General features: G+C 43.2%; 2 protein-coding genes across 4 annotated transcripts in view; both read right to left on the bottom strand.

Annotated features, from left to right (window-relative positions):
* Nucleotides 1–11939, bottom strand: part of GFRA1 (GDNF family receptor alpha 1) — a 217417-nt gene extending 205478 nt beyond the window's left edge. The window contains exons 1-3 of the mRNA XM_090056526.1: nucleotides 11573–11939; nucleotides 10487–10789; nucleotides 9078–9161 (exon numbers count right to left, since the gene is read on the bottom strand). Of these exons, the coding sequence (XP_089912652.1) occupies nucleotides 9078–9161; nucleotides 10487–10789; nucleotides 11573–11666 (481 nt within the window). The 5' untranslated portion in view covers nucleotides 11667–11939. The remainder of the gene's footprint in view (nucleotides 1–9077; nucleotides 9162–10486; nucleotides 10790–11572) is intronic.
* Nucleotides 11940–12792: 853 nt separating this feature from the next.
* The window catches only part of LOC149860090 (uncharacterized), a 184299-nt gene continuing 173368 nt past the window's right edge, over nucleotides 12793–23723 (bottom strand). For all 3 annotated transcript variants that reach the window (XR_016443490.1, XM_090057395.1, XM_090057394.1), the window contains exon 4: nucleotides 12793–16481. Coding sequence is in view for 2 of the 3 variants with exons in the window: in XM_090057395.1 (XP_089913521.1) it covers nucleotides 16464–16481 (18 nt within the window). In the remaining variant the exon portion in view is untranslated. The remainder of the gene's footprint in view (nucleotides 16482–23723) is intronic.

Here is a 23723-nt window from a genome sequence, read left to right as displayed (position 1 = left end):
CTTTCTATCCTTCTGTCCTGTGTCCAGCCACCACTACCAGCTTTTGGGACTGAGGTGGCTGTTTGCCAGTCCCTGCAATAAAAGGGTATTGTGGGAACCTTATGCCCTAATATTCTTGTTGAGTTCCCTGCTGCTAGGGGCCCTGTAACGATCGTGGATGGCTTCTAGTAGCAACGAACGTGGAGTGACTGTGTTGGTTAGTATAGGTCTTGTGCAGATTTTTACAGTCGGCTTCTCTCTCTGTCCTCACCTTGTGTACTTTACTCTCTGAATAATCTGGTTGAAATCAATGGGACTACACATGGAGTAAAGTATTATTCAATAAGGTTGAGACGACACAGAATCTGGCCTTTTATGAGAGGTTGGACAAAGAATTCTAAGACGGGCTTGGGCAAGCCAAAAAAACCCGGATCACATATCATTAAAAACTCTTATATGTAAGAGGTATTTGATGATGAGAAAAATGTTTTGTATTTAGAAGCAGAATTTGTTTCTTAATATCTTTAAGAGAGTTGTTAGACAAGCTTTGAGGCACAAAACGCTGTTCCCTCAGGCGTTTCCTCAGGCTGTGAACTGAGGAAGGGTATTTTGTGCCTGAAAGCTTGTCTAGCATCTTTTCCAACCATACACACGGTTCAGTTAAGGTATTACCAGATAAATCCTGCTTCTTGCATATCCCTTGAACCAGCCAACTATAACAGCACCACAATGATAATTCAATTTAAAAAGCATTTAATAATCTTTGCATCCAAGTGCTACATTCAGACGATACCTTATCCACCAGGTGAAGGCTAAGTAATTTTGGCTTTTCTTGAAAGACATATTTAGAGGACAGGAATCATAGAATCATAGAATCACTGAGTCGGAAGAGACCTAGACAGATCATCGAGTCCGACCCCCTGCCCTGGGCTGGAAGGAGCACTGGGGGTGGCAGGGGTCATAAGACCCCAGCCAGGTGCCTGTCCAGTCTCCTCTTGAAGATCTCCAGGGAAGGTGAGAGCACCACCTCTCTGGGAAGCCTATTCCAGGCTCTGGCCATGCTTACAATGAAGCAGTTCTTCCTAATATCTAACCTAAACCTCTCCTCCCTCAGCTTGCGGTCATTGTTCCTGGTGACTCCAAGGGGGGCCCTGGTGAACAGACTTTCCCCAAGTCCCTGCTGCTGGCTCCTGATAAGGTTGTAGGCAGCCACAAGATCCCCCCTCAGTCTCCTCTTGAGGAGACTGAAGAGATTCAGGTCCCTCAGCCTCTCCTCATAGGGCTGGCCACAGAGGCCCCCAACCATACGAGTGGCCTCCTCTGGACCTCTCCAGGTTCTCCACGACCCTCTTGAAGTGCGGCGCCCAGCACTGGACACAGGACTCCAGCTGCGGCCTGACCAGCGCCGCATAGAGGGGGAGCAAGACCTCTCTGGACCTGTTAGTGATGCCCCTGTTGATGCATGACAGGGTGCGGTTGGCTCTGCCTATTGCTTCGTCGCATTGGCAACTCATATTCATCCTGGAGTCAATCCTGGCTCCAAGATCTCTCTCTGCCTCTGTGCTGCCGAGAGGGGCAGCCCCTAACCTGTAACCATAAGGCTGGTTCTCTCTCCCCAGGTACAGCACCCTGCACTTGTCCTTGTTGAACCGCATCCTGTTCAGATCTGCCCACTTCTCCAACCTATCCAGGTCTGTCTGGATACGGTCCCTGCCTGCCGGTGGATTCACTTTGCCCCACAGCTTGGTGTCATCAGTGAACTTGAACAGGGTGCTCTCCACACCCTCGTCCAGGTCGCTAATGAAGATGTTGAACAGCCCCGGCCCAAGGGCCAAGCCCTGGGGGACTCCACTGCCCACACCCCCCCAGGTCGACATCGACCCGTCCACCACCACCCTCTGGGTGTGCCCCTGGAGCCAGTTTGCCACCCATGTGACCGTGCATTCGTCAATGCTGCAGTCCCTCAGCTTGCCCACCAGAATTGAGTGGGACACTGTGTCGAAGGCCTTCTGGAAGTCCAAGAAGAAGACATCGACTTCCTCCTTCCCATCTAAGCTCTTTGTTACCTGGTCACAGAAAGGAGCCTCCCCGCTACCTACAAAGTAAGACCCTTTGCTTCCATGGACCTGACAAGTGTTTGCTATACCTGGGTATGGAGAACGGGACACTCAGCAGAATTTCTACAGCCTACAAAGAACCTCAAACCACTTTTAAATGACTCAATTGCCCTCTCACCACCTTTTCTTTTGCGACCCCTGGTAAAAAAAAAACCTTAGAAAATGCACTGCTCTTCAGCATGCCAGGAGATGAGGCATATTTCTACAGACCCCACCATTTCACTATACTCTTTTTGCCTCCTTCCTTCTACGAAGGGCTAGTATGGTACCTTCTATGCTGAGCTCATGGCTCCTATTTGGTTGGACTCCTGGGAAGAAAGAGAGCTCTACCTGCTCCATGAACGCTGGCTTTTGGAGGCCTAAAGGAGTAACAAACAGGCAACACAGGACACTTCTTTTCCATGAAGACCTTTGACAACATTGCTCCCCTCTCATCAAGGCATCAAATAAATGGTAAACCGATTATCCTGACACTAGCCTTTTTTGCCTGATTTTAGTGCAGGGGCCTGCTCACACTCCTACAGAGGTTAACAGGAAGAAGAGTAGTGTCTATGCTGGCCAGTCTCCCACTTCAGAAAGGTACTTAAATCGCTTATCAGAATCAGATTCTTTTTCCAGGGATACACAAAACAGCAAACTCGAAGTGTTTCAGAGAGTCAACAGTCATCAAAGTGATTTTCTTTTGTGTAGAGTCCAATCTGATCATAAAAAGCAGAAGTGGGAAATCAGCAAGTAGTATTTATATACCTCAGATAATGTGTTATCTAATGGGAAGCAAGCCTGGTTGTCTCTACAAAGAGAATCAACAGACAGAAATGTCAATGAACACCATGAACACGTGAACAACTGTGTATGCTCATGCTAAGATTTTTTTCCCCCAAGCTATTTTCCCTTTTACAAACACAACTGAAGTGGATGCCTGCTTTTTTTTCCCCCCTGGCTAGGCCAAGTGGCCACAAAACTCTCCTGGAGACAAGAGTTAGTCCATATTTTATACCAGTCCAAGTAATATCAGATATTGGCCCAGGGGCTATTACTCTGATTAATCCAAAAACTACTTTGCACATAAAAATATAATTATAAATGACAACAATCTAAGAACAACCATAATTAGTAATACATATGTACTTCTGTGGTGCTCAGAACTCAAAAGCCCTCTGTGCACATAAAAAAAGGACTAAAACCAAAAAATTACAATGGAAGACATCATAAAAATTGAGAGGTAATATAACTGATCTTGAACTCACTACAGTGACTGTAAATCTCCTTTTAACCTAAAAGGATCTAGTCCTTTGTTTGTGAAATTAAGTGAACATAAAATGCATCTCTAACATGCAAAAAGAATGTAACAGTCTAAAAGAAAGCAAAATAGCTAACAAGTGCACTTTAAAGATCCAAAGAAAACCAATGCTAGTGTTTTCTCATAGTTCGTAAATAATTCAAATGTAAAAATATAATGCATCTTAACAGTTTCAGACAACAGTCTCAAGAAGACTACGTAAGTGTTAAATTAGCAAAAGTACCTAGTACATGGTATACATACGCTTATCTAGAAATGGAGGCAGGCTTAAAGGCCTTGGGTTATAAGACTCGGTTATGTCATACACTATTAAGTCACTGGGATAAGTCGCTAATTCACACATGACAAAGCCCAAAAGGAGAAAGCATTGTGTTTGTTGGCTAGGATAGAGACGTTAACTTATTGTTTTTGACAAAAATGGAAAAAGATGTTGTGTGACTTATAAAAAGCAAAGATATTTACCTAGTAGGAAAATATGAAGGTCAAACAATGATTAAAATGTGAAGTATGTGCTCCCATGGATGGATACACAACTCTTGTGTTGTTACAAGGATGACACACGTGATTAAGGGAAATATACTCAGTCATGGAAATCTGAGAAGAGCAACAGTGGATTTCCTAGGGGATTCAATGAGTGGTGTAGCCCCTATCTCCCCCTCTCTTTATGCAAGGAATTAAGATGTTACAGAGAAAGAGACAGAGAGAGAATAGCTGAGCACTAGAAACCCCATTGGCCCTTAAACACAAAAGAAAAAGGAAGTTTATTCCCTTGGACCCATGGAATTCATCAAGCCGGTTTCCCCTTCCTTTTTTGGCAGCAAGTCTTTCAAGGAAACTACTGTACCTTTTTTGCCCCACCTGCCTAACCCAATTCTGGGGGTAACTGATGCCAAAGGTCTGTTATTCCTGTATGTACTCTTCCTGATGAAATCTAAAGTCTTGGGAGAAGTGTTTTCCATGGTCAACTTCACTGTTTCTTACTAGGGAAATACTGATGTGAGAATCGAAACCACAACTTCAATAAGGCTTTTGACGACTCAAGAGACGAAAAAAAGAATACCATTCTAAAGCCCACAGGCTTTAGTTAAAGTGCCCCCACCTCCATTTTGAAACATGCGATGCCAAATACACAAGACACTGCAGGCACTTTAATTAAAGCAGCTCTCTGGAGCCACTCTAATTAAAGCAACCCACCACCAGAGCATGTGTAAAGACGACCAATGCCATAAAAGGTCCTATATACATGAGATCACTTCCAGAAGTAAAGGACACATAAAAAGGTTGAATCATGGAAAAAGGAGCTTGTGACAAACCATTCAACCCACAAGTAGAGCCACGTACACATAGCAAGGGGTCATTCTTAAAAGAGTAAATAGTAATACTTTCTCTTAGCGACTGGATATTCCCTTTATACTAATTTACAGAAATGGTCTTAAGCATTTTGTTCCACTTTAGTAGCTTTCCATTTTGTGTTGAAGTGAATGATACATTTCAGAAACATCTCTTTTGTAAATATTTCTGCAACTACACGTAGCTATAATTTTAACATGAGATGCTCTATTTCAATATGCTATTGAAATGACTATTAAAATGCATCAGTGAATACTAAAATTATAAGATTTAGTGCAGAGTTTGTATTTCCAGTTGTAAGGAACAATATCAAATACCAATTTAAAGGGAGGAGAGGTTACTCAATATTTTATGTTTGAAGCCAAACTGTTCCTTCAGTGGTAAAATTGAAACCTTTGAATTTTTAAATAGGTTAAACATTTGAGAAACTAATGAAATCTTCCATGCTTCACATGTGATCTAGGGGCATTAAGCTAACCTCCAAAATTCAATCAACAGATTTGCATATTCACTACAATTGTGAAGGAAGTAAATGGCCCAAAATCACTGTCAGCTCCCAAAACTTTTGGCTAAACCAAAAATGGGCATTCAGCAAAACCCCTTAAATGAATTATATACTATAATCTGAAACAGGACTATAGACTAAGCTATCTAAATCAGTCAATGTGCATTTCATGGCACAGATACAGAATCTCAGGAACAAGATATGACTTCTAAAGGAAACCTATGTGAGCCCAGCACCAAAACTGATTTCAGCACAGTTTCAACTTCTGTAAGGCAAGAAAACTGGGTTCTAGGGCTGGAAAATAAGCTGGTTTTAACTTCAGACAAGCAAAGATTTGAGAGAACACCTTTTAAAGAAGGCATTGAACCATGGGGTCCCTATATTTAGAAGGAGGGAAAGTTAGGACCTAAACATGGGAGAAAAATGAATTTATCTCAACTAAAACAAACACTGAACACACTGCTCCACTTTAACCTTTCTATATTTTTTAAATACACACTTTCTTTGTAGTTTTATTAAAAAGCAAAATACAAAATGTAGCATTACTGGCGATCATCTGAACACGGTAGTACAAATCCATGAGTTGATCACAGTAAATTATGGGATGTTGTGTTGGGGTTTTTTTGTTTGTTTTTTTTTTACTGGTGATGGATTTAGTACTTTTTTAAATGTAATATTGGTTATAAAATAACTGTGATATATAGATAACTGTAAAATAATTTCTGATAAATTATTAAGAAACTAGTTCTGGACTGCATGCTATGCAAAAGTTATCTAGTACCACAAAAATAGATTTTAGTTCTGGTCTCTGCATCTCAAAAAGTATGCAGAAGAATTGGAAAAGGTACCCAGATGGGCAACCAGGATGATCAAGGGTATGGAGAAGCTGTAATGCCTGGGCAAACTGGAAAGGTTATGAGACCTCAGTTTGGAAAGCAAAAGGCTATGGGGCAGAAGTCTATAAAATCATGAAGGGTGTGAACAAAGTGAACAGGCAACTGTTAATCATTGAGGGCATTTTTACATGTGGTCCTGGCGCGGCGCCATATGCTTTAATTAGCGAGCCGCGCTAATTAAAAGTGCCAGCGCGTTATGCGTATCAATGTCTCCACACTGACAAAATAGTGGTGGTGCGCTTTGAACTAAAACTCATTCGACGTGTTATATTTCCAAGCACATGCCACCGTTTTGTCAGCGTGGAGACACGTGGCAGCGCTGATGCACGCGACACGGGAGGCTGCCACAGCTCGTCAAGTTCCATGCTCCAGCAGACTCGATTAATCGGGATGCACTGGATTTCCAGCGTGTCAGAGCAGGCTCCCCACATGTGTGTAGGAGCCTTAAGTCCCAGAATACTAGAACTAGGGAAAACCCACTGAAATTGGACTAGACAGGTTTAAAACTAACAAAAGAAAGTATTTTTTTTATGTAGTATATGGTTCACTTATGGAACTCATTACCACAGAAGGCTGAAGAGGCAGGTAGCATAGCCAGGTTCAAAAAGGGACTAGAGAAATTTATGGACAATAGATCCACTAGCTATTAAAGAAAACAGTCAGGAAAATATCCTCTGGGATCTCTGAACCAATGATGGTAGATGCCAGGAGGGGTCTGATGGGATAGATCACTCTCTATATTCTTAAAAGCAAAGGCCAATTTCTGCCCTCAATTACACCGTAGTCTTGAGGAGGATGCATGTGGCCCTAACGATATGCAATATAAACACCCTCCAGGATTGGCAGAAAAATAGATATGAAAACCCTGCCCAAAGCTAACTCTGTTAATACAAATACAAAAAAACCCTCAGGATTTCAGATGCTTGCATAAGTCCTGTGATCCTAAGTATATGCAGATATCTGCACCAAAGATAAATCTATTTGACTTCAAGTGGGTCTAATATATAACCACACCTACAACCTTATCAACAATGTTTTTTCCTAAACACGTTTCTCTTCAACCTTTTCCAAATACTTAATTCTTTTATTCCTCTTCGTATCTGCCATGCAGCTAGTCAAAACTCCACCCTGTTCACTTCTTCCTCTGGACCTAATCTCAAAACTCTTGCAAACCCAAAACTTCCATTGAAATCAATGGGACTTTGGAGCGCACAAAGAGCATGCTATCAGTCACAATCTGCACAGAATCATAAATAATGATCGCTGGAATAATTACAGTTATTTGAATTGAATGTAGTTAGTTCTTTGTTGCTGTAGCAACTGCAAAATATAACACATTTTAAAAATAACCATCTTGGCAAAACGTGTTACATCTAAAAAATGAGAGGAAATAAAAGTTATCAAAGGACACCTCTATTCAGAACACAACAATCTTAAATCAAAATCTGATTTTAAGGAAATTCACAGTAACCTCTTACAGCACTGCTTGGGTGGCTTGCAACCAGAAGATGAAACTGCTGTGTGTTACTTTTTAGTCTGTTTTTTAATTTTTTAAAAGAGATTTCTGGAATGTTTTCCCTCTCCGTAGTGTTTCTCCATCTACTAGATTAAGGACAACATTTTCAAAAGTGCTTAAAAGTGGAGCCTAAATCTGATCTTGAAAAATGACTTGGGGTCAGATTTTTAGATGCACGTAGATACCTATAAAGCTAACAAACACTTTCTGGGTTTTTCTGGAGCTCAGAGGAATCAAAGTCCCATCAAAATTAAAGAGGGTTAGTCCTTTTGGAACACTAGTAGGTAACGATCTGCATACTTAGGTGCCAGAATGGCTTTAAAGATCAGGGCCTTAGACATTTAAGAGGCAAAGTTCCCTTTACTTTCAATGAGATTTAGGATCCCAAATCACTTAAACACTTCTGAAAATTTTACCCAGTGCCAAAGTCATGCTGTAAATGAGACTTAAGCTCCTAAATTATTTTGGTACTCTCTCTAACACCTCAATCACATCAAATCTCTTGCTGCTCTGGTCTCAGACTTCTTTTCTGAAGCCTCTTTAACCATGGGAATTAACAGTTAACCACAACACTGGCGTGTTTATGTAATATGCATTATGATGTACTATGACATACTCAGAGTGCTGATATCATCCCACATAACTACATCATACAGGTATTTTATATAGAGTTCATCCTTATAGGTTGCTTTGAAAACTACATTTGAATGCAAGTATCAGCCTGTATCCTCTTGACACTGCCTAAAATTCACCGTTCCCATAAATATTTGTGATCCAAAATGAACGAAGTCTCAAAAAGCAAACAGTATAATATAAATAGCATAAATTGTCTAGATAATCACACAGCAAAGACTTCTTCAAAGCAAAGCTGAGAAGTCATGAATAAGCTCTTTAAAAAAAAAAATCAGTTGCACTGTTCAGGCAAGAGAAACAATCCTTAATTCCAAAATCTCTCCTTTAAACAAAACAAAACAAAAAAGTAAAAAATGTAACACAAACCCACATACCAAGATTTGAGAGATTATTTTCTCATCTTCCTTAGTGTCAATGGGAGGTAGCTTGCACAGACTACGTTCCCGAAAGCAAGCAACTGTATTGTACATTACAAACACAGGGGATCAGATTGCCACCTACAGGTAAATTTAGCATTTATTTTCAGGAACGAACTAAACGAGAACAAAATTATCATTGTGACAAGCCCTCTTCAGATCTACTCTTAGCCAAAAAAAAAAAAATAATAGTACTTGCTCGAGTACCTTAATTATACCTCGAATTTCCCAAATCCAGAAAGCAAACACATTGTTCTGCAGTCCCAAAACAGCGTTACTTCACAGACTTCAAAAACTCATGTAGACCAACTTAAAAGAAGCGGATTATAGTGAGGTTTCAGCTAAAGAATTGTAAATCTGCTTACCTGATACAATTGGTGCTAGCCTGAATATGTCTGATAATCTGCTGTTAACTGGTTCATAGGGGGAATCTTCAAGCAAGTCATTTCCTAAGGACAACAAAAGATTTGGGTTTCTTTCACATATTTTTTTTTTTGGGTGGTGGTGGTGGGGGGGGGTTATTATTTATTTCCATTCTAAATCAAATCGGGTTGGGTTAAAGCTGCCCTGAAACATTCAAATGCTCTTCTCGTTAACCTGTTCATGTTAGAGGAGGGAAACTAAGGGCTATGTATGAGCACACTTGAGAGGAAGGTTTCCCCCCTCCTTGCCATTAACTCCCTCCCCTTCTCCTCCCTGGAATGAAGTCACAAATCTGAAGAGACAATCTGTGACATCACAACCATTTCCTGTCTTCAGGTGCCAAGAAGAGAGCTGCTGGGAAAGGGAAGTTCCCTTTTACTCGCATCAGGCCCTGGCTTAAGAGAAAAAAAGATCAGGGGCCATTTGAAACCTGGCATCACTGATAGTAACCCTCCTAAGAAAAAGCTTTCCGGAGAGGAGAGAGATTTACACTGCATAAAGCGTCCGAGGAGGAGTAGAGCGATTGATTATGAAAGGGGTAACCAACAGACACTGAGCTCCTTGCAATAGTCCAATTGACATTTTGTTGGATAAGCTAACCAAAAAAAACCCCACAACCCAACGACGATGAAACAATAAAAAGGTGGAAATGCTTTCAAGATGAATGTCTGAGGCGAGCACGAGCCAGCTCTGCCCATTGACCTGAGTGGGTATGAGAGGTCCTTAATGCAGAATCATGCCCGGGTGATGCATACGTCTCTACTGACTAAGGGCCCCTCCTGTCCCCAGCAGCTGGTGGAAGATTTGCCAAGGACTTCAGTGGGCGTGGAGCAGGTCCTGCCAGTTCCTCCTGTCATTTCTAATCAGCTCCTTTCCCGTGCTCTGCAAAGTGAGGGGCCCTCTCTCACACATCTGTCCCTGGGTGGGTTGCTGTTGGTAAATACAAGGGCAGGGAAAGGAAGACTAGAAGAACCCGGACTTCACATCTACTCTGCCCGGGGAAGCTAAGTAGCTATAGTGGCCCTGGGAAGGGAGAGCTAGTTAACAAGTGCTTAAACTCCTGGGTCAGGGCGAAGTCACAGGTGGGTGGCTGCTGGAGCTTGTGCACAGGCTCATGCCCTACGCTTCGCAAAGGTCAGCTGCGTCCCCTGGAGGAAACCCTGCCTGCAAATTTCCCAAGAGCGGCAGCTGGTCCTGGGTCAGAGGAGAGGTCCCAACTGCGCAGCTGAAGAGCACGAGGGGAGCAGCGAGGCCAGCCCCTCTCTGCAGCGGCCCCGAGTGAGGCTGCGAGGGGCCGTGCGAGCACGCTGCGCTGGGGGGGAGTGGAGCGTGTCTGTGTTTCGCAACGTACCCTGTAAGATTTGGTACATGCTCCAGTAAATGCGCAGGCAGTTCTTCTCCTTCTTCATGCCCCTCTTGCAGCGGCAGTTGTACAGGGATTTCTGCTTGAGAGCCTCCATGGCGCTTTTGCACTCGTCCTTCGCCTCCAGGCCCGTCGCCCGGCTGAAGTTGCTCTCTTTGCCGGCCACACACTGCCTCAGTGTCCTGTATTTAGTGCTACAGCTCTGCTCCTTGAGACATTGATCGCTGGCTTTCACACAGTCCAGGCGGTCCCCTCCAGGCAGCCCGCTCACTTCTGCGGACAAAAGTGCATCTGGAGACAGAGGAAACAAAGCCACAAAGTCTCTCAGGGAGCGAGCAGAGGGGCTCGGTGCCTGTGGCTGCAGCCCGGGGGGCCCTTGGGCAGCGCAGCTCCCCGCCGGCTCCCAACAGGGGCAGGGCAGGGCCTGGGAGCATGCAGGGGGACGCCCCTCTGAGCGGCACTGACCCTAAGGGGGGAGTTTAAGGGCAGAAGAGGGACTAGAAGGAGCCTCCTGCACACAGGGGAATAGGGACCCCCTTCCCCAGCTCCACCGTGCCTCCCTCTCCCTCCTGATGCTGGGCTGGGGGGGACGATGACACACACAACGTGCTTCCCCCCCCCTTCCCACCAGGGCTGCGATTTCAACTGGGACCGAAATGAGCCCCCCCACCACCACCTCAGCTCTCAGTCTCTCTAGGCATTTATTTTGCTCTCCCCCACACATTTCCAAGGTGCCCACCCATCCATCCCCGTCCCCCCGCACCCCTATTTCTCTCCGGTCTTTTTTGTCTTGGGGCGGAAAAACAAGTGGCATTAACCCCTTCCCCCCCCAGCCCTCCCCCTTCCCCACAGCACTGGGGGTGGCAAGCAGCAAACAGATTAACAGGACTGAGGGCTGGAAAACGTGCCATCCTCCCCCCCCCCCAACACCACCACCCTGTCCACCCCCAGGAGGTGGGGTGGGTAGAAAGAGGAGAGGGAAAAAACCCCTAGTGGGAAAGTTTCCCTCCGAGTTGGGGCTGCGGAAAAACCCCACGTCCCGGGGAAACTTGCCCGCGGCGCGGGGGCACTCACCCAGCAGGGGCAGCACGAGGTACAAGGTGGGCAGGAGCATCCTGGCGGCGGCCGGGTCCCCCCGGAGCGGCGGCGCGGCGGCGGGGCTCAGCATGCGTGCAGCCCGGCGCGGGGAGGCTGCGAGCCGGGCAGCCCCATGGAGGCGGCGCGCGCTGCTCCGCCCGGCTCCGCGGCGCGTCCGAGCCGCCTGGGAACACGCGCGGCGCGGCGCGGACTGGGCTGCGCGCGGGCGGGCGGGCGGGCGAGGCGCGCACAGCCCCGGCGGGGCGGGCTCCGCTCCCCCTCCTTCCCGGGGAGGGGACTCGGGCACCGCGGGCGGGCAGGGGTCGGCGCTGCTCCCGCGGGCCCCTCGCTCGAGTCGGCGCCGCGGGAGCGGGGGGCGGGGGGGGGAGGAGAAGACAGGGGGCAGCCCGGGCCGGCCCTCCGCACAGGCGCTGCCGCCTCCGCGCCGCCGACATCACAGTGCCCCCCGCGCCGCGCCGCCGGGGCACGCCGCTGCTTTCCGCTGGCTCGCCGGGGCGGCATTTTGCTGTAGCAACTTTTGCACGAGTTTGTTGTTTGGCTGGTTGGTTTTGAGTTCAATTTAAAAAAAAAAAATGTATTTTAATCCTTTCTTTTGGGACGGGGGTGGGGGGTTGTTTTATATACAAGGTATTTGGCCCGTTTGGTGAAGAAGATGCTTTTCTTATTCCAAGTGAATGCTGTGGGGTTCCTTCTGCGGAGCAGAGTGCCACTAGGGGTAAAAAAATTGTTATGGGTTATGGTAGAGGAAAAATGAATGGCAGGTGTAGTTAAGGTTTGGTACCACACATCACGCTGGAGCTAAGGTTTGGCACCACACATCAGGCTGGAGCTAAGGTTTGGCACCACACATAGGCTGGAGCTAAGGTTTGGCACCACACATAGGCTGGAGCTAAGGTTTGGTACCACACATAGGCTGGAGCTAAGGTTTGGCACCACACATCAGGCTGGAGCTAAGGTTTGGCACCACACATCAGGCTGGAGCTAAGGTTTGGTACCACACATAGGCTGGAGCTAAGGTTTGGCACCACACATCAGGCTGGAGCTAAGGTTTGGTACCACACATAGGCTGGAGCTAAGGTTTGGTACCACACATCACGCTGGAGCTAAGGTTTGGTACCACACATCACGCTGGACCTAAGGTTTGGTACCACACATAGGCTGGAGCTAAGGTTTGGCACCACACATCAGGCTGGAGCTAAGGTTTGGCACCACACATCAGGCTGGAGCTAAGGTTTGGTACCACACATAGGCTGGAGCTAAGGTTTGGTACCACACATAGGCTGGAGCTAAGCTTTGGTACCACACATCAGGCTGGAGCTAAGGTTTGGTACCATACTATTATAGCACCTGCCACAATCTGGGAAATGCAATGGAGGCAGAACTCTTTCTAAATAAGAGGTTTTCCTCTGCCCTCCTATCATTTCCCTTAGGAGGCAAGTTGTATGGAAAGGGAGGGGAAATATTCTCATCTGTCCCTACTGCTTACTCCTTCGATGAGGTGTTGATCTTTGTGACATCGCAACACAACTGGATTGGTATTTCACACTGGATTAAGATTTCAGATGCAAAAAGGATCTATTATTCCAACATGAAAAAGTCTGTTAACTGCAGCACACATACAAACAAGTCCAAGGGCGGCTGGTCATGGGATTTTGTTTTATATTAAAACATGAAGGATGAAAATGATCACCTTTCCCACTAATCTTACAATATTTAAAGTATGGTATCTTGGCTATCATGCTTATAGTATTAATCTACCAAATTTAGTTTCTTTAGAAACAGTGGTCAATCAACTATTTAACAAGCAAGGATTTGGAGCAAGTTGGTTTTGCAAGTCTTTCGGTACAGGGTGGTTTGAATGTTACATAAGGGTGATGTTTATTCTTTTCATTGGCCAAACTGACATTACTGCAAGGTACACTGTATTTGAAACAAGTGATACAAGTATCTTGGGACACAATTGGCATGTCTACACATGCATCAATGCGCAGTGGTTATTGCGCATTTAGTTTAGTATCTGGAATAACAGGTACTAAGTAAATGCGCAGTCACTGGTGCTATTGCGCAGTGGCATCTGTGCACACATTTTAAGTGATCCTACTGTGTAGTAGACTAATTCTACTGTGCATTAGCACATTAGCATGGGTTTTGCCCACCACGCTAATGCACAATAGAATGAGTCTCCTGAGCTCGAAGCGTGTCCTGTAGACATGCCCACTGGGCACAATTTTCCTTTCACAGGAAAGGAAAACCAAATTTATAATATCAGCATTATTTGGTGTATAAAATAAGTAACACAACAGAGCTCTTTGGATTTACCTTGAATAATATTAAAACCATGAGACTGAATTTATATTTGCAAATATAAATTTGCATTTGAAAATAACATTTAAGTGTCACTGATGTGGTTATTAAGCCCAAAAGCCAGTCACCAACTATGAAAACTATCAAAAGATAGTTGGCATTTACTTTTCTACTCTTTCATCTTTTTCCTGAAAGTTGGAAAATTTGCAGCCGCCCAAGATGAAAATTTCATTTCTTCCAACAGATATAACAACCCAATTCTGTGCTCTGAAAAGAAAGCCAATGCAGATGCAACAGTGCTAAATAAAATGTTACTGAATAGTATTCCCTATTGCATGCAGTCTTTAACAGAACAGAGTATGTGAGAAAGCTTCTTGCAAATTGCAAGAGCTTCTGCACCAAAATAATTATTAAATGTTTTTATCATTTCTACAATTAGAGTTTTTATTAAGGACCCATCACCATCAGTATTCCTCAGTACATTTCTGAGTATGATCCTTCCTCTTATTTTTAAGCTAATTTTTCATTTCTTATTATAGCAGTGCAGGTGCTAGAGTACCTTTGTAGGCGATCAGTGTATTTCTTGGATAGCTGAAGTCACTTGCATGTTGGCCTCATGCCACGTAAAGCACTCAAGGTAGGCAGTCCTTCTCAAATGAAGTGCCTGTCATGTCTTATTAGTATTGGTTAAATATACTCCACAACAAATCATATTTACAACTGACTTCCAATTTTTTTTTTTGGCACTTAAAATAAGTACCTCTCTGAAAACACTTGAAACTGAAGTCTCATAATCTACATAACAGGTATAACAATGAGCAGAAGCAGCACAAGGCTACTTACTTTGTCCTGTGTGTACCACTTAACATCTACCTCAGTAACGTTCTGGAGAGCCGGCCTCTAGAGACGAAGGGGAAATTCATTTCCGGCAGTTTATTCTCCCAGTTACACTGGTAACTCCAGGGGACTTATTCTAGATTTACAGGGATGTACCAGAATCCAGCTCAGTATTCAACCGAGTAATTAGCCAGTCTCTGTGTCTCCTGCCTCAACCCAGACTGCCAACAGAGATGTAAGTTATAAGGGTAGTTTGTCAGAAGTGGATGGTTCCTGCAAAGGAGAGAGATAAACAGCTCCCTAGGGGGTGGGGTGGGGGGTTTAAAACCAGCACCACGACCACCCGCTTATTTCTAGAGAGTGGACAGCCAGACTAATGAAGCAACCCCCTGCCCCCTCCCGTCCCACCAATTCATTGCAGGGATCCTGCCCTACAACTTTGATCAAATCCTCAGCTGGTATCAAATATTATCGTTCCATCAGCTTTAAGATACCTAAAAAGGAAACAAATAATTTTTTTATCTTAAGTGGAACGCTTAAGCATAACCTTAGGAGTTAAATGTTAGTCCAATGGAAGTGCAATTGACTTTAATGAAACCAATATTTGATCTATCAATTTTATCTTGAACTATCCCCTATATTTTAAGGTGTTTAATCAAAATAAGATCTTCCCTCATATTGTAAGAATTTCTTGTGCAGATTTATTGTTTGAATTGACTTTTGGAAAAAAAAAATTGCAGAGCAATGATTGTTATCATATAAATAAAAATGACCAGATGCTTCATCTGCCACAACATAGCTCCTTTAAAGATAGCTGCCAGCATAGTCGCCATTGCGCTATTTGTTATTTAAGCTCATTACAGTAGAGGTAGTACAGAGGATGTTCTTAACTGCTATCTTCAAGAGTGGTAGATCATTGGTACAACTGTTCATAGTTCAATTTTTAAATTTTCAAGTTCTGTATGGTCACTATCATTTCCTCAAGAGTTTATCATAACTAGCGCTTTTTATCCATTTTGCTCATTTCCAAAACTATGTGAACAATTTTTACAATATAATCCAAGCAACGGTCTTTAACAGATATTTTTTTCTTATTATCTTTTATTTTCTATAACCAGAGAACAATAAAGGTCACTTAGATAAAACACAGTGCTGAAAAAAACCTGTTTGACTTACTAAACCTGCTGTAAAAGGAAAGCTTCAGAAAAGTATTTGTTTCAAACTGAGTCCAGACAAACAGATCTTTCTGAATTTACTTGCTTTGGACAGTTCTCAGGTTTCCATCACCTTATAACATGAACTTAGATGGTTCACGTAGGCCAGACATATCAAACTGATTCTATGGTGAGAGTCATATGACATTTTCAATAGTGATCCAACGGCCAACGCTACAGACTACATAGGCACATTCTGCACTTTTGTTACACAGGCTAATACATTTCATTCTGCATGCTCATCCATGTGTAGACGAATGGTTATTCAACACCAAAGTCTTTTAAAAAGGCGTCATCTGCAAAAGGAAACTCATTCAAATACTAGTCAATTTTGCTGTGTGCACCCAGCTCCACGTGCAAAAGCTACTGTGCTTGAGCACTGTGTCGGCTGCCGCCGTTGGCAGCAGTCCAGATGACAATGTAATGGTAAATTGACATGAGGGCTGAATTAATACATCGACTAGGCCACATCCAGCCTGCAGGCCACATGTTTGTCATCCCTGCCACAGATCTCATTTCACAGAGTGAACCTGAAAGAAAACATTGAAGTGAGAGCCATTGAGCCAGGAGAAAGTTAAATTTTATTAAGTGTGGATCCAATGGAGCTGCTGAAAAGGAGTAGTTCAGAATAAGAAGAGTGTCATGAACCTTCTTTAAGTACAACTCTTTTGGGAAAGAACAGGTGAAATGAAGCTGAGCTTGAGCTAATGAGTCAGACAGCAAGCGAGACAGCAAGAAACTAATGGCAAAGAATACATTGAAAGATGTACATTCAACGCTAGTACACAGAAACCAATATTTTTGAGGGTTCTTTTCTTCCAACAGCAAGAGAGAGAGCACACACAAGCAAGTGAGCACTCAAGTGTGAGATAACAGACAAGACACACGAATCATTAGCGTACAAAGCCTTGTTTGCTTTTCAGGTCTCAGATTAACTTCCTGGTAAGCAGGTAAAGTCAACTGGTGGCAAGGAATAAGGCAAGGAGCATTTGTTCAAGACATTTGGCTTTTATAAAGGGCAGATTAAGTAACAATGCCATCTTTTACACAACAAAAACCTGCACAATGCCCCCAAAAATCAATTTTGAGGGGCTTACGAAGCCTTGACTGTGCTTTTCTGGTCTGGAAGCAAGACTGAATCAATCACTGAAGCAGGCTCTTTGCTTTCAGTAAGTGTCAGAGAACAAAAAAGAACATGAAGAAAAGAAGACTGATCCAAATTATTAACATTAAGTGCCATTTCTTCCTGGAAATATCCAAGTATGAGATGAGAATAGGATGCTCTAAGATCCTGCTCTTAAGAGGGTTTTTTTTCTCTCTGGACTTTAATCAGGCCTTCACTGTTTAAATTCACTGTTTGTGATTTCACAGAACAATTCTTTTAAGTGTTCTGGCTCACCAGATAGCTTTCTTGATGCATACATACAGTTTCTAGCTATAGCACTCAGAAACGTTGCATTTTAAATTGTATCAGGCCAGCTGAAAACAGAAGTTGTGTTTTTCAGTGATTTCAGATATGATGAGGTCTACATTGCACAAGTATATCAGCTGGCTTCCATAGAGCAACAGCTTAATATTAAAATGTTGCAAAGAATTTAGAAAGATGTAACAGTAAAAATTCAGAAAAAGATATAGAACTACTAATATTCATTTACTGTCAAACAGTTAAAATATGAAAAAAAAATCATGATCATTTAACAAGCCATGTACCCTACATAAATGCTAGTTTTTTAACTTGGAGTACTATGATATACTGGACGTTAACAGGAAGATAAGGAATGTTTTAGAGGCTGACAGTATTTATGCTATTCAGTCTTTCACTTCAAAAGTGGAATGACAGAGCCCTCTAGCCGTTAATGGAGGAAATTCATGCTCATACAATAAAACAATACATCAAACTGAATAATGCAAGTGTTTAGAGTAAGCAAACAAATCTCCTGTAAATCAATTAGACAAAAACATACAAGAGGAACAAACAAAATAGATAACAATATGAAATACCCGGTCATATACACCTGAAACATACACAAGGGAATCAACTTGAGCACCTGAGCAGTTATAATTGTGTATTTCCTGAGTTGTAAATTTGAGACTTTATCACTAATATGCTATTAGAATTTAGATCTCTGAATAACTTATTGACTAGCTACTTATTCTAATACCTGCCCTACATAGACCAATGAAATACGTGCACTTTTGTTAGTAAAATATTGTTTATAGAGAGTATTAAAGACAGCAAGAAACACACCTACTACTTTTACATGCATTAAAAAGCGGTGTTAAAATGTACAAAGGTCTTGCCAGTGATTACCTAGCAATACCTAGCAAGTTCAGCTGCTGTAAGTTGGCACGACTCCATTGATTCAAAAGCTTTACAGTGATTTAGTGTCAATGGTACTTCCCTGATTAACAATCCGAACCAGCATTTGCTTCCCCTAAGTTATACTGGAAAAACACGAGTGTCATCATCATCTTAACAACAATTTTTTCAGGTTAGGGAACAACACAATTTGAAATTTACTTCTATGCAGCCTGGTACTGTATTCAATCTATTTAAATTAATAGACTATTAGTCCAATGAAAATATGTCAAATTTCAGAAAATGACTCCTATTTAAACCCCTTACTGCTAGGTGAACAACGTTCTAGCAAATTTTTAAAAATATGAATTTTCCTGCAAACCACAGATTATCATTAATTTATGACACCAAAATCCTACTCCAGATTTTGGGGGCTGATACTCAGCAGCTTGCCTGTGTGAAGATAGATGTACAAGACTAGGGTTATGGCATCTTCCAGTACACTGTGTACTTTGGTACAATTTATTATTTTTCCCATATTTAAGTTACAGCAGTAAAGTGCATCCAGGTAGACTGATATACAAAAAAGTGACCCAGGACAAAGATCCATATCCAGCTCTATTTAGAGTTTTGGTTTTCTGATTTCTCTAGACATGTATCATTGGGTATGTAAAAAATCAGAGGAGAATATTTTTTTAAAATTGGAGAAAGAGAAAAAAATGCCTTTATGTACTATGCAGTTTTTATTTCACACAACGGAGTCAAATTCCAGGGCTATTTACAGTCTGTATAAAACAGTCAGAAAAGTCAAACAGTGCTACAAATTAATCTCAAATTTGGTAATGGAAAACAAAATCCTCTTTAATTTTCACAGAATTACTTACCTCCAATATATCTTGTAGACTAGACTAAATGAGACCAACCTTTTCAGTATTCATGCCACAAATTAGCCACACATCCTCCCTGAGCATCACTCCAATCCCCTTCCCCTGCCTGATCTTATGCTCTGCTTTCTGCTTCCTGGCCTGTACTCTGTGCCTGATCTGCTGCCCCCTTTCTGCTTCCCATCCTGTGTTCCCTGTCTGATCTCCTGCTCTGCTTTCTGCTTCCTGCCCCATCTGCTTGTCTTCTCCCCTCCTGCTGTGTGCCACACAAAGGCTGTCTGTGCCACTTGTGGCACATAGGCTGTAGATTGGCCACCAGTGTTTTAGGCCAGGGGTCCTCAATCTTCTGGCCCCACAGGCCAAATAATTGGCTCAGGGCCAGTCTGCAGGCTGGATCAAGCCTCACACTTTAGAAACTGGACCTGCACCGTGACTGGGGCCCCACTCTGCATCCCCCACATACCAGGATTGTGCCCAGGAGTGCTGTACCACCTCTGCCTGGCCCTACACATCAGGAATTGGGCCCTGTGAGCTGGATCCAGTGCACAGGGCCATGCTATGCAACCCACAGAGGGCTCTCCACAGATCTGGAGGTCTGTCAGCAGGGGAGCAGTCTTACTACTAGCTTGACCAGATAGTGTGGCTTCCTATGCACCTCTGCAGTCACTGCAAGAAATGGATGCAAACAAACACAGCGGTTTTTTTTTAAAAAACCCTTATATTGGTTAAATAGTTCATGATTTTTAAAAAATTTCAATAAAGAGTGTTTTTTAAATGTTATCATCTTAAAAATGGAAAATGGATCCCAACTTATATAACAGTGGCCATTTAATTAACATACAAGTCTTGTTTCTACTTTTTTATTTTATAGAAGGAGCCTTCTGATATATAAACAACATTAAATAACTGTACCCTATCTTTGATTATTAATTATTAGATTTACTTAGCTAACCATGGCAGGTAAAAAGCCCAAGCCTGATTTTCACCACAGCAACTGAAGTTATTAGGAGCTCCCAGTTTTCTTCCCTAAAAGATAAACCATTGATTTCATAAATGACTTTCTGTGCTATTACTTATGGAAGATTTTTTTAAATTTCCTTCTGATGGTAACAGAGGGTCTGACTGGCTACATCTACACTATAAAAATGGATTTTAAACATCAGGCCCAAATCAGAAGCAAGTCTATGTCTAGCAAGTCAATAACCATGTAACTTGCAACTTCTGCCACTTCATTACATGTCCATTATATCAGTAAGGCCTTGTCTACACTCGAACGCTTTGCTAATTTAATGCTGGTTTAATTGCAAGTATAGTTAAAATTGCAAAGATGTCTGACTGCTAGGGTCTAGTTTAAATCATTATTTTGCACTTTTCATGAAAAATGTGATTTGCAATGAAATGCCATGATATGGCCATTTGCTAGAGAGTTCCCCAGCAAACGGCCATACCTATGGCATTCCGTTGCAACAAGATGAGACACAAGAGGAGGAAGGAACAGGGTGCTACTTGGAGCTTGGAGTGACACACCACAGGCCAATTGGAGCACTCCTTCCTCAAGTGGTCTTCCTCAGTGGTACTGGGGTGGAGAAGAGGAATAGCTCCTCCCTCCCCCCACATGCCTCCCTGAGGCAGTAGCAGTGGCCATTGGGAAGGAGCCAGCTTGCTGCCCAGCCCAGCCCAGCCCAGCCCTGCCCCATGCTTTGTTCGGGCTGGGGGGGAGCACTGCCCATCTGGCCCCTCTGCAGAACACAGGCAGGAGGCAGTGCAAGGTGGCTGGAGCCCCTTAGGTAGCAGTGGCCAGCAGGAATGGGCCGGTTCGCTGCTGACCCAGCTCAGCCAAGCCCAGGAAAGCAAAGGTACCGCCAGCCCAGACCCTTGCTCACACCCACTCCCTCCTTCAACCCCAGAGGCAGGTGAGGGGGAAGTCCCAGCTACAGGGGATCTTTCTCTCCCTTCAGCACCTGCTCCTGCTCCATGATCTGGCTGCAAAAATGACAGCCAGCCCCCCACCATGATTGGGCCACAAAATTTCCTAGCTGCGCCCACAATTTAAACCAGGCCCTACTTTCTGTGGATATAATTACATAGAAGTGTTTTTCTAATGTCATACCTGCGTCCACACTAGGACTTATACTTGTGTATAGCCAAGCCAGTTAAAAATAAACAACTCTAACTAGACATAGAAATACTAATCATTTTTATAAGCACAGACCAGGTCTCCAAACATAATGCAGATTTGCACATATTTCCAGCATTTAATTTGTACGCAAATGCTTTTGTGTGCATCACCTCCAAACTTGGCCCTGCAAATCTAACTGAATCCAAGACAGTCGTCTATTACTGTGGTAACTTAGGGCATGTGTAGATGAAGCAGGGACCCTAATTTAAGCGGTGGGTTTTAAAAAACACCGCTTCAATTTAGGGCTGATTAAATACCCATGTTGTGCACCTGCCCCGCTGATTTACTAGCTTCTCCAGTGGGGAAGGGAAGGTGAGCTGCCAGCAGACAGAGTGGTCCCTAGGCTGCAGTGTGGGGCTAGTGCTTCCCCCCATGGCAGCTGCAGCCCTTTTCCAGGTGGCACCCACCCACAGGCACCTGACTTGGGTGGTCCCAGGGGACACCACAGCCGCAGAGGGAAGCACTGGACCCCCATGCAGCTCAGGCAGGCAGGCAGGCTCCAGGAAGGAGGGGAAAAAAAAAATCAGGCTCCCCACTTTTGTTGGGTAGAGCCTGCCTTCCCAGGCTGCTGCCAGGCTGCCTGCAGAGCCATGGAGCTGCATGGAGCCCAGTGCTTCACCCCACAGCTGTAGGGCAGCAAACTAAAACTCCTTGGCATTTTAGTTTGCTGCACCTCAAGTCATTTAAGGCGCATTACGCCGCTGAATTTCCTACAGCGACTGGAATTAATACGCAGTATGCCACTGAGGCAGACAAACACCAACACCATTAAAGCAGCGCAAACGCATTTAGCCTGCTTTAAAGTGTCGTGCACACACTCTTCTCGTTTTGCCTACACACGGCCTTATACGCCCATGTGCCAAAACAGAGGAGCATAAATTATGCCAACTTAGATTTCCTTACCCATCTATAAAAGACTTCAAATTTAGGTTGACCCTATATTTATACCGCATAATCCACTGCCTTTGGGACTTAAAACGCAACTAGCACAGTTGTGCTATGAGACAGAACTGTTCCTCAGGGCATGGACTATGCGTCTTCTGAAGTTGTAGAATACCTAAGTTAAAAAGGTCCTGATCCTGGGGAACATGGACAGTATTGTAATACAAACGTTAGATCAGAATAATCATGGCTCACAAAAAAGAAGAAAATACACATTGCCAAGTCCTATGAATGACTGCTGTATGTTTTTTCAACATTAATCACAAATATATTATATCAAGCCATTTTTAAACATCATTTTTTAGAATAAGGCAGTTTCTGTAGCACAGCCAGGACCAACCGACTTGCATAGCTTTTAACCCATTACAAGCTAAGAATCTACTACCCCAAACGGAGAAAGAAAATGGAGTCTCAAGAAATCTGTGACATTCCTGAAATTCATATAAGAAATGAGCTCACAGATGAAGGAACAAGAACCAAGACCTGATAACATGAATGGAAACAAACAGGTATCAAGGACATATCTAAATTTTCATATTAATTTTAAGGCTGCAGCAAAGTATACATAGCTTTGGAGGACAGCCAGTTCAAGACTGTAAGCAGGGTAGACCTCCACCAATACCAACCCCAAATTGCAATAGTATCATGCTCTCTTTACTTTTTTGTAATCAATGACTTGTGAGGGTGGGCCTACACTGGTCAGAAGAGTACTTGTGGGTATTAGAAAGCAACAAAAAAGCAAGTAGGGCTGTATCCTTCCTCAAAAAGGGCCTGAAAAATTAAAGAAAAGAAAAAATAATCATTTAGACCTCTGAGACCTACATTCCCTCTCTGTAATCTGGTTATAGTAATACCACTTATTTGCTTCTCTTTGCTTTGCTTATACTGTAAGCCCTCTAATATAGCTATGGACACTACCTAGAAGAGGATGACCCATTCTTGGTTGGAATTTCTAGACACTACTGTAGCACTAAAATACTAATAAACAGTTTATAATGAAAAGCACTATAATAGAATAATTCTTCATCATGGGCACTCAGCAAAACAATGCATGTCGTTACCTCAGTAAACCTCCTGATCCAGGTTCTTGAATCTTTTGATTGCCATTTAACTAAAAGAAAGGAATCAGGGCACATCAAGGCAGAACTGAAGAAAATGTGGGCCCTTATCTTAAGAGACTTATGGCAGCACAGTGTTTGGAAACCTAGAAGCAAGGGGGAAAAGACAAAGAAAATGGTGCTCAATTCATATCTGACTGCATTATAATGGCCTCTTTACGGGTGCACACACATATCGTATTTTCTGATGGAATATGCAAGAAAGCCAACAACACGGGAGCTACAAGGTTAACATTTCACAAGTATTTTCATTCCAATTCTGTTTGAATCCTACCCTGTTCTTATTCAATTATTTCATTTCCAGATGCTTACACTTGTTCAAACTTATGAGTTTTGAGTTGAAATTTGTG

The sequence above is a fragment of the Crocodylus siamensis genome, chromosome 7, assembly GCF_052110815.1.
Source record: "Crocodylus siamensis isolate JL-2025a chromosome 7, ASM5211081v1, whole genome shotgun sequence".
Lineage (NCBI taxonomy): Eukaryota > Metazoa > Chordata > Crocodylia > Crocodylidae > Crocodylus > Crocodylus siamensis.
The sequence above is the reverse complement of the archived record's forward strand: the minus strand, read 5'-3'. Positions and strand labels throughout refer to the sequence as shown.